Genomic DNA, 12,795 nt, shown 5'->3' on the forward strand with positions numbered 1-12,795 from the left:
AGGAAGCTACGACTAGTGTTCTGGGTTTTTATTGACGCTTACCACCTAACTTGCATAATTCTACTTCATCATGAAATCACTTTTATGAGTATGACAGCTTTCTTTCAAGCTAGGACTAAACTGCAATAGAATTACAAATAGCTTTTTTTCTTTCTTTTAAAGATCTTGGGGAGCATTTGAGTGTGGAAAGCCAACAAAGAATTATCAAGACACAACAAAAAAAAATGGTTATTGACGCTTACCACCTAACTTGCATAATTCTACTTCATCATGAAATCACTTTTATGAGTATGACAGCTTTCTTTCAAGCTAGGACTAAACTGCAATAGAATTACAAATAGCTTTTTTTCTTTCTTTTAAAGATCTTGGGGAGCATTTGAGTGTGGAAAGCCAACAAAGAATTATCAAGACACAACAAAAAAAAATGGTAAGCAATGAAAATTTGGGTATTATTTTCTTTTCAGTTTCTCAGTTCATGCATGTGTCAAATTCTAATTGCAGTACAGTAGGAAAAAATAAATATGTAGATAAAATAATTAATGATATTTAACAGGAACACACTGTAAAAGAAATATGACACAAGACCATTACATATAGTAAAGGAACTAATTACACAAGTTTAACTTATCCAGTAGTCCGCTGTTTTCCCAATCTGCAATTCTGTTGTTTAGACCTACAGTACAACATAAATCAACTAGTTACAGCACTGACTGTATGACCAAAGGCAAAACATCAAGTTGCTTAAGTATTCTGGTTATTCCATCAAATGACCATAAAAGTACTTCCTAAATTCATAAGGGTATTGTGAGGAGAAATACATTAAATATTAAGAGACAGGCAGACAGTCATGTGATGGAGATCCCCCATATATTTAATGATATCATCAAATGTTCAAAATCATGTTATAGCAGCTCAGCAAAATACCATTCAATGCTGTCTCCATTGCTGACCAAATGAATCTCTCAATCCTGGGAAATCTTTATGTAGAACTCTTTTTTTATAAAAGTTTACAAAGGTGACTTAAGAGAATGTGTTTTACCTCATGAGGGGAGCAGGCAAACAATGAGTGCCTGATCAGCTATGGCATTTCAGCTGCCAAGCAGCAACTTGTTAACTCGCCATAACTCAATCATGTTCAATTGTTTGCCCACCGCCTCGGGCTACAGACAGACATTTGGTCTGCTAACAACTGCGCCAGATGAAGACATTACTATCCCAAGCTATTTGTTATCACACATCTGCTGGAGATTATCATCTCCACAGCTCTGCCGGAGGAAGAAATCATGTGAGCACTCCCTAATATGGTTTGTACAAAACCAGCCAATTTAATTTAAATAGGTGAGTTAAACTAACCAGGCTGGTTTTGCCTGAAGCATATTAAGAAATGTAGATAAAAAAACTGTTCCTGTCCTAATGCAGAGAGAAAATGTAAACAGAGAACTTTTTCAAGGCCATACAGGAGAAATAAATGCAGTTTCTAAACCAGTATTATTTAGTACTGTTTATATAATTTAAATAATTAAGGGCAAAACTACATATTTGTAAATTAAATCTTATCTGTAAAGGTAGCATAAATAGATATATATCTGAATGTGTCAAATACAGAAGATCACATATGTTGAACTGTATCAGCATAATACAATCTACCCAGGTTCTAAGTTTTGTGATACGGATTACCCCTCTCCTTAATGTTTGGTTCATCAGTAGCCGTATCAACAGATCTCAACAATCTAATTATCTTGACACTAGTAAAAGTTAATGTTAGTTTATATAGGATTGGCTTATTATTATTAATTCTGACCGAATAAACCTACTACAAATAATCCAGTATAGTAAAGTTCACTGAGAAAGTATCAGTATTATTCCACCATGAAGAGACAGCTGTAGGCCACTGCTGTGCTTAGAGCTCCACACCTTTCTGATATATTTACACAGTAAATTATTCCACAAGTCACTGATCTAATGTAGTATGGGTATTTACATATTGTCTACATGCTGAGACAAGAACTGCGTTCAGTCATCCAAAAGGGGTAAGAAAAGTCAAGGCAAGCACAGAAAAATGTGTGTGTACATATATATCTCATATTCATACAAAAAACAGGAAAAAAGACTTCCAGAACAGCAAACAAAAGATAGTCTGACAACAAGAAATGCAGTTGCGTGAAAACTATACAAAGGAAGATCCACAGAAATTCAGTCTTGCAATAAAAGCAGGTTAAACTGTATTCTGGATAAGTACAATAATTTTATAGAATGTCCAACACTTACCCACTGCTGCCATTCTATCACCGTATTTAGCAACAAACAGTATGACAGCATAAGGTCACAGCTATTATTTGTGTATGTCTCTCTTTAAGGGGGTTACTCATCTGAATTACCTTGATATGTCAACTGTAATGGTTTAACACAAGCAAGAACTAATTAAGAGTTGATTTTAGAAAGGTTTAGACTTTCAGGTGTGAGTAAATACTTGCATTCAACAGAAGATTTAACTGCATATGCATGTAGTACACTGAAATAATTAAAGATTTACTACAATGTTAATTAATTCTGTAACTTAATCTTGTGACATTTGATTGGTATCATTGTAGTTTAGTGGTTTTTAAAATATTTGGGCACACAAAAAAAATCTAAATGACAGAGTTACATTTTAAGATTTCGTACACAGTTACAAAGATGCACATTTGCAACTAAGGTGATCTTCACCATTTAATTAACTTTATGAACAATATTTGCTACTAAACCAGTAATTTCCATAGGCATCTTGTTAAGCAGAAACATTTTCCTTCTCTGTATTGTCTGGTGAAACTAAGATTAACCCTTTCAGTAGAAATGATAATTTAAAATTAAGTCATAACAAAATCAGCCTTCAATATTAACCACAGATAAGTCTGACATACGTCACTGAACATCATGAACTTCATTTGTAGAGAGCAGAATACCACAGGATTTGTCTTGAACTGAATGAGGATAGGTACTATGAACAGATGAGGAGATGAACTATGTATTTGTCTTGTGTTGTTCCTATATATCTGAAATTCAATCTCTATTTTGGTTGTAACAGCTTGTGACAAAAAGCAAAATTAGGTTATACAACACAAACTATAGGAAGAAAGCAGTCACCAGACATGCTAACGGTCCAAGAAAAAAAAATGTTTGCACACTGTGCAAATTAAATTCTTATTTTCAGCAGCTGAACTGTAGCAAGGATGTTAAAATTTGTTCCATAGATGTCTTGTAAATAAGACGCATATGACTTGATGTTCTAAGACAGCAGGTGGCCTGTTAAAAATATCATTTCCATAGAAGTTTGAGTATTTATCTTCAAGCCACTTTAAAGAACTAACAGTAAAGTTTCTGTGGTAGGCAAAGAAAACAGTGGTTTTTCTGAAAAAGCCCAAATAACTACTTTGAAATAACCTCACTATCCGGAGGAAAAATCCTTTCAAAACAGAGATAATGGTACCAGGAGACGTTAGCAAGTGATCTTGCTGTTACAGTATGATAATATACTGTGGCTTTATGTATGTAATAATAATGGTTTATGTAAGTCTTCCTTTAATATTACAGATATTTTACAGAAAATGCCAGTCTTCAGTCTTGGATTTGCCACCTATTGCTTCTACACAACCCTGCCAGACGCTTATTGAGATAACAGTCTACTAACGTACTGTTGATTGGACATGAAGAGAGGCTGAAGATCACTTCAGCTATTTAATGCCATTTTAAAAATATTCTAACTGCTTGTGTAGGTAGCAATCACCTCACAAGAGCTTCACTGGTCAGAATAACAAACATGTAAGCTATGATTCTGAAATCCTCAGACACCATTTTACATTGCTACAGCATAAAAAAAGATCCTAACATGACTTTAAATATAATCTGTTTCTTACCGCTTACTTTATATCCACTTTATACTCTTAAGTTTCATGTTAGCAGCCTGATAGTAAGAGTGCATTTATGGTGAAAATTCACATCTAAAGTGGGCTCATTCTAAAATTCTGAGCAAAAATATGATTTAAGAAGTGTGCTTGACAGAAAACGTATGCAGAAGTTTTCAGTTGTTCTTTGGGCTAATATAAAAGGTTTAATAGACAAAGATAACCACAGCTGCTGAAGATGAATGACCAACACATCCATAGTCAGTGTTTTAGAGAGTATAACCAGAACTTAGTGTACAATGAAATAGCTTAATATTTAATATGCATATTTTTGAAAGAAGTATTGGTCTCCCTTTCCAGGTATTCAGCAAGGCAAGTATTTAACAATACTAAAAACTTATTTCAGGATGACCACATACACACTAAATACAAATGCCTAAAAGACAACTGTTCTACTCAAAACCATAGTACTGCACGATGATATAAATCTACTATAACATTGGAAAAAGTAGTTTGATACCACATTGTCATCTTTACAGAACAACATAAAAATTGTTGAAGGTGTTGTGCATAGCAAGGGAAACATTTCTGCAGCTTCTCTAAAAAAATCTAGAATTAAAATAATTATTTGTCAGAATAGATTCAGCAGGTAACATGTACATAAAAAACCCTTTAGGAACAGCCTCCTAGACCAGTGCCCTTCAGTTCAGTGTTGATTTTTTTTTGTCTTTTGGGGGAGTGAGAAAGAAGCTGGAGGATAAAACTAGATTTGTTTTTAATAAGTCTTCACAATGAAATTTTTATTATCAAAATATGATATCAGAACAATTTAATTGTTACAGTATTTGAGTTATCTTCTCAATTTCAAAAGCATGTATGCATAGTGGTAATTTTATACATTTTCAGCACTTACATGCCAGAAGCACAAACCTTACTCTGGCATCTATTTAATTCTGATATTTACTAAAGAGATTAAGTTTAGTAAGTGTAGCTGGAAATAGTAACCAATACAGTTCAATATCCATATTAGGCAAAGATTAAGCCATATAAAATAAATTTTTGGAAGTAAATCACAAAAAAACCCAGAAGACCACTGAAAATACCCCAAAAGAATGGAGTAATTTCTTACATAAACATTTGAGAGTTAAGAAACCAACAAATTCATAAACTATTAATGACAGCTGCAGCATTTACTTACCGGCTAGCTGTTTTTACAGAGCTGCTCTTCTTATGTCCTCTCTCTGATCGGTTGTCTCGCAAGAGCTGAAGCTATTAAAAAAACCAAAAACAAGTGTTCAGAACAGTCTCACAAGCAATGCCTTTATTTGCTTTTTAGAAATGTTACCCTGATAGTGCTATTCCTTCCTGTCTTGACTCATCTTTCAACGACTCAAGAAACAGTTTTCACCCAAAACTCTGAAAGATATGGACATCTAATATAATTTTACAATAATAGCCAATAGTTCAAGACATAGTCATTAATAAAAAATTCCTAAATAATTGAAAATGTAAAAATTAAAGCATTCTCAAAAGCATATTAGAAAGCCATGCAATTAATCATTTCCCAATTAACTTATCTGCAAAACTTTACAATTTTCACAATTTCAAATTAAATTTTCAAAATTGTATAACAAAGTGTTGTAGAACACTTAAATTTAAAAAAAAAGCAACTCAACCTATTCAGGTTGGCACTTGTATCTAAGCAGTTATGAAACAGTTATAAACTCTTCTAAGCCCCAGGAGTTTTTGTAATTTGGAAGTTGTAGAATCAACAAAAACACTGTATTAAGGCTTCCCATAACAGTGGAACAGTGGGGAAGCAGAAATAATGAAGGAGTCATTTAATTGAAATGGTGACTCAGCTTCTGGAACAAGCTCCCATTTACTCTATTTATTTTTAGACAAATAAAGGAAGACTTTTCACTCAGAGTATCTCCAATACTCAGAAGTTTATTTCCAGCATTATGATACCTGTCAGGATGAGTAAAGTGGCACAAACGGTAGAAAATGACTGTGAAAAAGTAATATGAAAGAAATTAAAACTAAACAGTATAAAAAATGCAAATATTTACTGAAACTAATCGTACATTGAAGAAAATGTAGAATGGAAGACTGTTTAGAAATAGACTACATGTAAATGGTTCTAATAGTCAAAGCAATCACATTTAAAAGTCCACTGCAAATTAGGAAATGACAAATGTTGTAACTTGTCCAGCCACACCTTAATGTTGTAAATGAGCACGTATTCCAAAGAATGACACCCATCCATAAAATGACACTTGATTAATTTTTCCCCAACTTTCTATAGTTTGCTTCTTGTATAAGGAATGCTCCTCAACATTTTAATTATCTAGTTCTCAGATGCAGTAAAATAGTGCAGTTTGGTTTTAAAAGGCAATCTGAAGGATACATAAAGGTAAGGTACCTTATTCTGGTATATCTTTGCAAAATATTTTTTTTCCTTTTCTTAACATCAATGAATCAGAGCACTTACAATTCATATTTAAATGTAGCCACAATTATTACCAGCATGATATTCATAAAATATGTATCTATTTCTTGATCAAGCTAAGGAGGAACAGTCTTACTGTAATCAATATTCTCCAGCTAATAAGTAAATTGTAGTTACAACAAGTACAAATACAGATCACCTGCCAGACTTAAAATTTGGCTAGTTAATTACTTACTCCAGAAATTAATTAAAAGAGAAAGTAGTAAACCCATGCAACCAATAGTTATACACTATGGATCTTCACAAGTTCAGTGAGAATTTTATAGACCGTTAAAATTGTCATAATTACATTGCACCATCATTCTCATTTCTTTTACTTGTCTTAAAAAAATAACCCATTATGTGCCAGCAGCACCTGCAGTATTTGATATTAGCTTTACTTCACAATTCATTAGTAACCTGTAAGTTACAAATACAGTGAACTTCAGATAATCTCTGAAAACACAGAAATATGTGTTTATGAATACAAAATATACACATAAAATTTAAAATTAATTAAAATCTACTATTACCTGAGAAAAAGGGATTAAATTGTCATTATATACCAGCTAAGCAGTTGTTTCTCACACTCTATGCTGAATGGATATTACCAGTATATATGATGTAGGTCAATGTATTTCTCAGCATGGAAATTTCCATACTGTTTTAAGGTTAGAATCTTTTAAGGAAATAAACAGTACATCTTCAGTTAACTACTCTGTTATGCAAGACAATCAATATATTAAAGAATCCAATTTAAAGTAATAATCAGTCAAACTCATTCCAACCTAGCAAACTTGATTATTACAGTATCAAAATTTCAGGCAGAGAATAAAGATTAGCGCAAGAGAACTTTTTATTATGACTCATTAAGACAAAGCATGCTCATATTTAAAATGCTCTTTTTATATTTTTCTTCTACTAGGAAATGTGTTTCAAAATAATAGGAGTTAAATGTGAATCATATAGCCATCTATTTAGGTGTTAAGTGTCAAGTCAGCTTACTGTAACATGTAAGAAGTTCACAATTTACAGCTAAAACTGTACTTAATGTTTTATCCACTCTGGCCATTTTGGGCAAGTAATATAACTTTGAGAGATTCAGCTTGCTCTGGATTTCAAAAGATGGGAGAGAGAACAGGAAAGAGCATACACTGATTTAAACTGACTTAAAAGCTACAAGTGTTCATGATGGATCATCCTAAAATGAAGCCTCCAAAGATTCTATAGATATTATTGCCTTTTGAAGTTTCAAATCTATTTAAATTTGTAAATGTACCAGTGAACTGGCACAGATCTAATAATCTGTGTCATATCGATTTTTACTAGTTTAAAAAAATGTACTATGGAACTTTAGTCTTAAATTTCAATGCACTGATGATACATACAGCTACTTTAACTGAATAGTTGAAATTAACTATACATTTATGTAATGGAACCAGAATTATTTTTACATTTTATAGTTCTTGGACAATATGCGCTGTTTAGACGTTACTACCATTCATAAAGAAAGACATTCCTCCATGATTGAAGACAAGCTAAAGAAGTAAGTGCCATGTTGCTAACAAAATATTAAACATGTCTTCACATTCCCTCAACAATATTCCTAGGTTTGGACCTCCTAGGCACTATATTGTAGGGGCTCCACAGACAAACTGATGAGATACTTTCAACAATATCTGCACCACGATGGAGATTTAACAGTTCCTTTTTTACTGCTGTAGTTATTTTAATCAATGAAATGCAGAAAAATTGAAGATTTTCCTTTACAAGTTTGCTTGGTCTTGTCACTGTTCTGTATTTCTTGACTTTGTGAGTCAAACGTTTTGCTTTCCAGCATTTTGAAAAATGCAACATTTGGAGGTAGTAAAATTTAAAAAAATCATTTAAAAAATCAGACTTTTCATTTAATCTGTTAAAACTCAAAGATACTTTACTGAAATTAAATGACTAATTAATGATTTTTAATTAAGCGATTTTTTGAAATGCATTGCTGCTAATATGTTTCTTAGAATCTGTCCTCGTTTTTATCTGAAACAGAACTGTGTTTCTTTTTCAGTAGTTAGAATAGTGCTGTGTTTTGCTTTTCAGCCTGGGACTTGTTATGAGAGAGACACTGACAACATACCAGTGTTTGCATTTTTGTCGCTGGAAGTGAGGGACTTGGTGTTTTGTTAGTCTACAAGAACAAGATCTAAGGGGGCGAGAAATATTTAAATTAATAAGCTAAATTGGCATTTGGATATGCCAATGGGATATTCCATATCATATCATGTCCAGTATAGTAGTGAGGGGCTGTTCCTCTTTTGTCTCTCTCTGGCTTTTGCTCAGGCTCTCACTCTTCTGGGATTGCAGTTTCAGTTCAGCATTGTTGCTCCTCTGGGATCGTTATCTGGGAACGGGCCGGGCTTAGTTGGTGAGTGGTGAGCAATTGTACTGTGTATCATTCATTTGCATATTTTCTTACTGTTAGCATTATCACTACTATTTTAATATTAGTATTATTTTAAGTTTTCTTTTATTTCTACTATTAAACTGTGCTTATCTCATCCTACAAGCCTGCTTACCCTTGCCCCCCAATCCTCTCCCCTATCCTCTAGGGGTGGAGGGTAAGTGGGTGAACGGCTGTGTTGGCTGCGAGCCATGTGAAACTATCACAGAATCGTAGAATGTCATGGCTTGGAAAGGACTTTAAAGATCATCTAGTTCCAACCCCTCTGCCATCAGCAGGGACACCTTCCACTAGATCAGGTTGCTCAAAGCCTCGTCCAACCTGGCTTTGAACAATTCCAGGGAGGGGGCATCCACAACTTCCTTGGGCAACCTGTTCCACTGTCTCACCACCCTCACAGTGAAGAATTTCTTCCTAATATCTAATCTAAACCTACCCTCTTCCAGCTTAAAGCCATTTCCCGTTGTTCTGTCACTACCTGCCCTTGTCAAAAGTCCCTCTCCAGCCTTCCTGTAGCCCCTTCAGGTACTGGAAGGTTTCTTATAAGGTCTCCTTGGAGCCTTCGCTTCTCCAGGCTCTTACAAGAAGGGGCTTACAACAATTTCCTTACAAGAAAATATTAAATCATACCTGTTTTGTTTATAATTTCTTAAAATATTAGCCCACTATCTCTGGAGGAGAGGTAGTTAAATTCCTTTATACATTTCAAGTAAACTGTTCTTGATCAAAGCAGTTCTTACCTGGCTATGTTCCTTCCTAGCCCCAGGGCTAAACCAGTGGCTGTGGGAGAAAAAGAAAAGACAGGTTTAACAATATAACTAACAAAGCACATGCTGTCATATGACCAGTCTGTGCGTGCTTTTGAGTATTTTATTGTCTGCCAGGAAAACACAGCCTTTGGCTATGCTTTATTTTAATGGGATATTTTTATTGAACTCTCTAAGTCTGTAACAGTTTTGAAAGAATGCACCACAAATTTCACCTCTGAGTAGCTATTGGCTTTATAGGTAACTATATTTTGCCAAACAAGCTAAAATAATATAGAAATTACAGTATTTTAATATACTATAATGCATATGCTATAAATAAAATTAATCCCATATTTAGTCCTGAAGTGCTACTTATTAATGATTATAGCTGAAAAGATTTTTAAGAATTGTGGACTACCTGGTAGTTGTTAATGTTTTATTTCACAAACTGAGGTCTGAGTTTGAATCTAAAGTGAAATACAAGGTCTGTAAATTCAGTGGCTTCCTATCTCCATACAACTGCACAGTTTTGACTATTGTCAGCCCTTTTTCACAGAGACAAAAATTTGCTCTAAGACATTGACATGCGGGGACAAGAACTCACAATGTGACTTTTCCCTCAACTGCAGCAAAAGTATATTAATACTGATTGACATAGAACTGAATTAACATCTGAATGTAGCTGTAGTAAGCATTACACAAACCTGGGGCAAATCTTGACACTTGCAAAATGAAAAGGAGAAGGTAAAAACAATTAAAACAAGGAGATCCGAAATTACATATAGTACCTACATATTACTCACGTAAGCAAGCAATAGGTTTTAGGCAAAGGATAAAGTATTTCCATCAGTTATAACATTGCACAAAAAGGCAATCATATTATCTGCTATTATGCTTGTAAATTCCTCTAAAAGTGTAATCAAAGATTATAAGCTTAACCTAGTTATGCTTTTTCAGAGGTAGTTAAATTCAATACAGTTTACTCTCATTTTTTCCTTAAAACAGCCACATAATGACAGTAAAATTTTTACTTCAATTAATATACTGAGGAGAATCAAATTCCATGGAATTGCATGGTCGAAATTACTCTTTTTTTTGTTTTTTTAAAGTCACAAATCTTAAAGTTTTGTAGCTTCTTGTCACTCACTTTTTGTGAGTTTGCTGATGAGCAGACAACTCTCGTACTTGTACACAAGACTAGCTGTCACCAAAACCTGCATACTGCTAACTTCTTTTTCTACTTTTAAAGTGATTAATGAAAAGAAGTTGGTAGTGAAAAAAAGAATATCAGCAGTAACATCAAAAGTATACCTTGAAATAAAAATTAGTAGACTTCTATATATTTTGGACATTAAACTTTCATCAATTGCATTGAATAGTTCAAAAACTGAGGAAAACGGGGATATTTTGTGCACACATAGTTGGCAGTGGATGAAAAAATAAAACATCAGATTTGTGAGTGGCCCAAAAAATAAGGTCACAAACATCCAGAAGCTGATGGAGGTAAGAAATATAACAAGTTAGACCTAAATTCCACATAGATGAGTGTTTTCTCTCTGACCAGTGTCAACAGCAAATGCTCAGGAAGGAGTGGCAAACTGGGGTACCATCCTCCACATAAACTCTGCTGGTTTGTGGCAAAACAGATCAGTGGATTACGGATTACAGACTAAATTATTAGTAAAATGGATTTCTATTTAAATAAATATATAGCAAAGTACTTTGAATGTGTCTCGTACTTAGACATTAAAAATCCTGCATAAAGAACAATGCCACTTGTAATGAGAAAGTGATAGTTACGTCATACTGATTTTTATGATTTTGTCCATTCATTTAATTACAGTATTATTTGCTCATGTTAATAAAATAAACAAAAGTAAAATCCTTAAAATACTAGTTGAATTAATTTAGAGTATAGATAACTTATGAAATCACAACCTCTTTTTTTAACACACACACTAGCAAGCTATGGGGTGCAACAGAAGTGGATTAGTAGCATAAAACAGTTGGTACTGAGGATCTGATGTTTGTAGTACATGCACATTGGTAAATTTTGTTTTAAACTGCAGCTGCTATCTCTAGTAGCAGTTAGAACACATAATTGTATCCCCAAATACATTATTTCCTAATCATGTGTGTCTATGTTTTAAACTTCTGATTTGGAAAATATAGGAAAACCTTCTTATTGTAACTATTCAAAAGAGATAACCAAGAAATAGTGCTGCTAAACACTGTCAACTGAACAGAAAAAGAGTTTACAGTAATGGCACTCTGGAGTAACTAAACAAACTGAATGACGTTCCCTATTTACATGTGTCTAAGAAATTAATTCAATGTCTTTTTGTAGAAGTTATGATAATGTTCATCCTCACATGATATGTTAAAGACTCAAAGATGTGATGCATGTTCATTTTCATCTATTCAAGCCTGGCATTTCTGAATTTCCCTTTGGAGAAAAATAAAGCAGGTCTTTTTAAACAACCCATACTTGATATCTAGCCTTAAAAAGCATTGAGTTTTAGGAACGTATATACTTAGCAAGTTCATAAAAGCACACTTACAAAGCACTGAACTTCACGTTTCATTAAGAAACATAAAATGAATTACAAAGGATTACAAATATTACTGTTTAATAGAGATCATTATGTAACTGAGCTGAGGCTCTCTTACCACGTTTGTACAGTTGTAAAATACAGCTTTGGGACAGAAATACTACTGTAAAGCAAACAATAATAAAAAGTTATAACTCCCATCACTGATACTCACTCATGGTGAAGAGAATCCTGGGACAAGTGAACCGTTTTCCTGCTACTACCTGGTCCTGGAGTAATCTAATGGAAAAAAAGCAGGGGAAAAAAAGCTTTTGAATAATGGGGTAGCATATGCACACAGTAATTGTTTATTAACAAAACATATCACAAATACTAAATACAAAATAGAGACAGTACACTAGACACAGTAAATGCAATTAGCATTATCTGCAATTTTTAATTAAAGCCTGAGTGCAGAAAATGCTATACAAGACTTACCAAAATCCTTTATGTGTAAATCTGATTGGATGTTAGACATTTACATATGTTAGGGGACTAAGTTACTTTTGAAAAGTCCATGAAACACTTTATCTCCAAAAAAATGAAAGTTAGATGTTTTAAAAATCATAGTCAACATACTATCCTTATGAACAATACAGCAATAAATTTATTAAAAAATTCTCCCAACCTT

General features: G+C 33.4%; 1 protein-coding gene across 1 annotated transcript in view; it reads right to left on the bottom strand.

Annotated features, from left to right (window-relative positions):
• Window positions 1-5,075: 5,075 nt before the first annotated feature.
• The window catches only part of GPATCH2 (G-patch domain containing 2), an 85,519-nt gene continuing 77,799 nt past the window's right edge, over window positions 5,076-12,795 (bottom strand). Inside the window, exons 5-7 of the mRNA XM_010171231.1 lie at window positions 12,340-12,404; window positions 9,565-9,604; window positions 5,076-5,144 (exon numbers count right to left, since the gene is read on the bottom strand). Of these exons, the coding sequence (XP_010169533.1) occupies window positions 5,076-5,144; window positions 9,565-9,604; window positions 12,340-12,404 (174 nt within the window). The remainder of the gene's footprint in view (window positions 5,145-9,564; window positions 9,605-12,339; window positions 12,405-12,795) is intronic.

Source organism: Antrostomus carolinensis, unplaced genomic scaffold (assembly GCF_000700745.2).
Source record: "Antrostomus carolinensis isolate BGI_N321 unplaced genomic scaffold, ASM70074v2 scaffold15957, whole genome shotgun sequence".
Classification (NCBI taxonomy): Eukaryota; Metazoa; Chordata; class Aves; order Caprimulgiformes; family Caprimulgidae; genus Antrostomus; species Antrostomus carolinensis.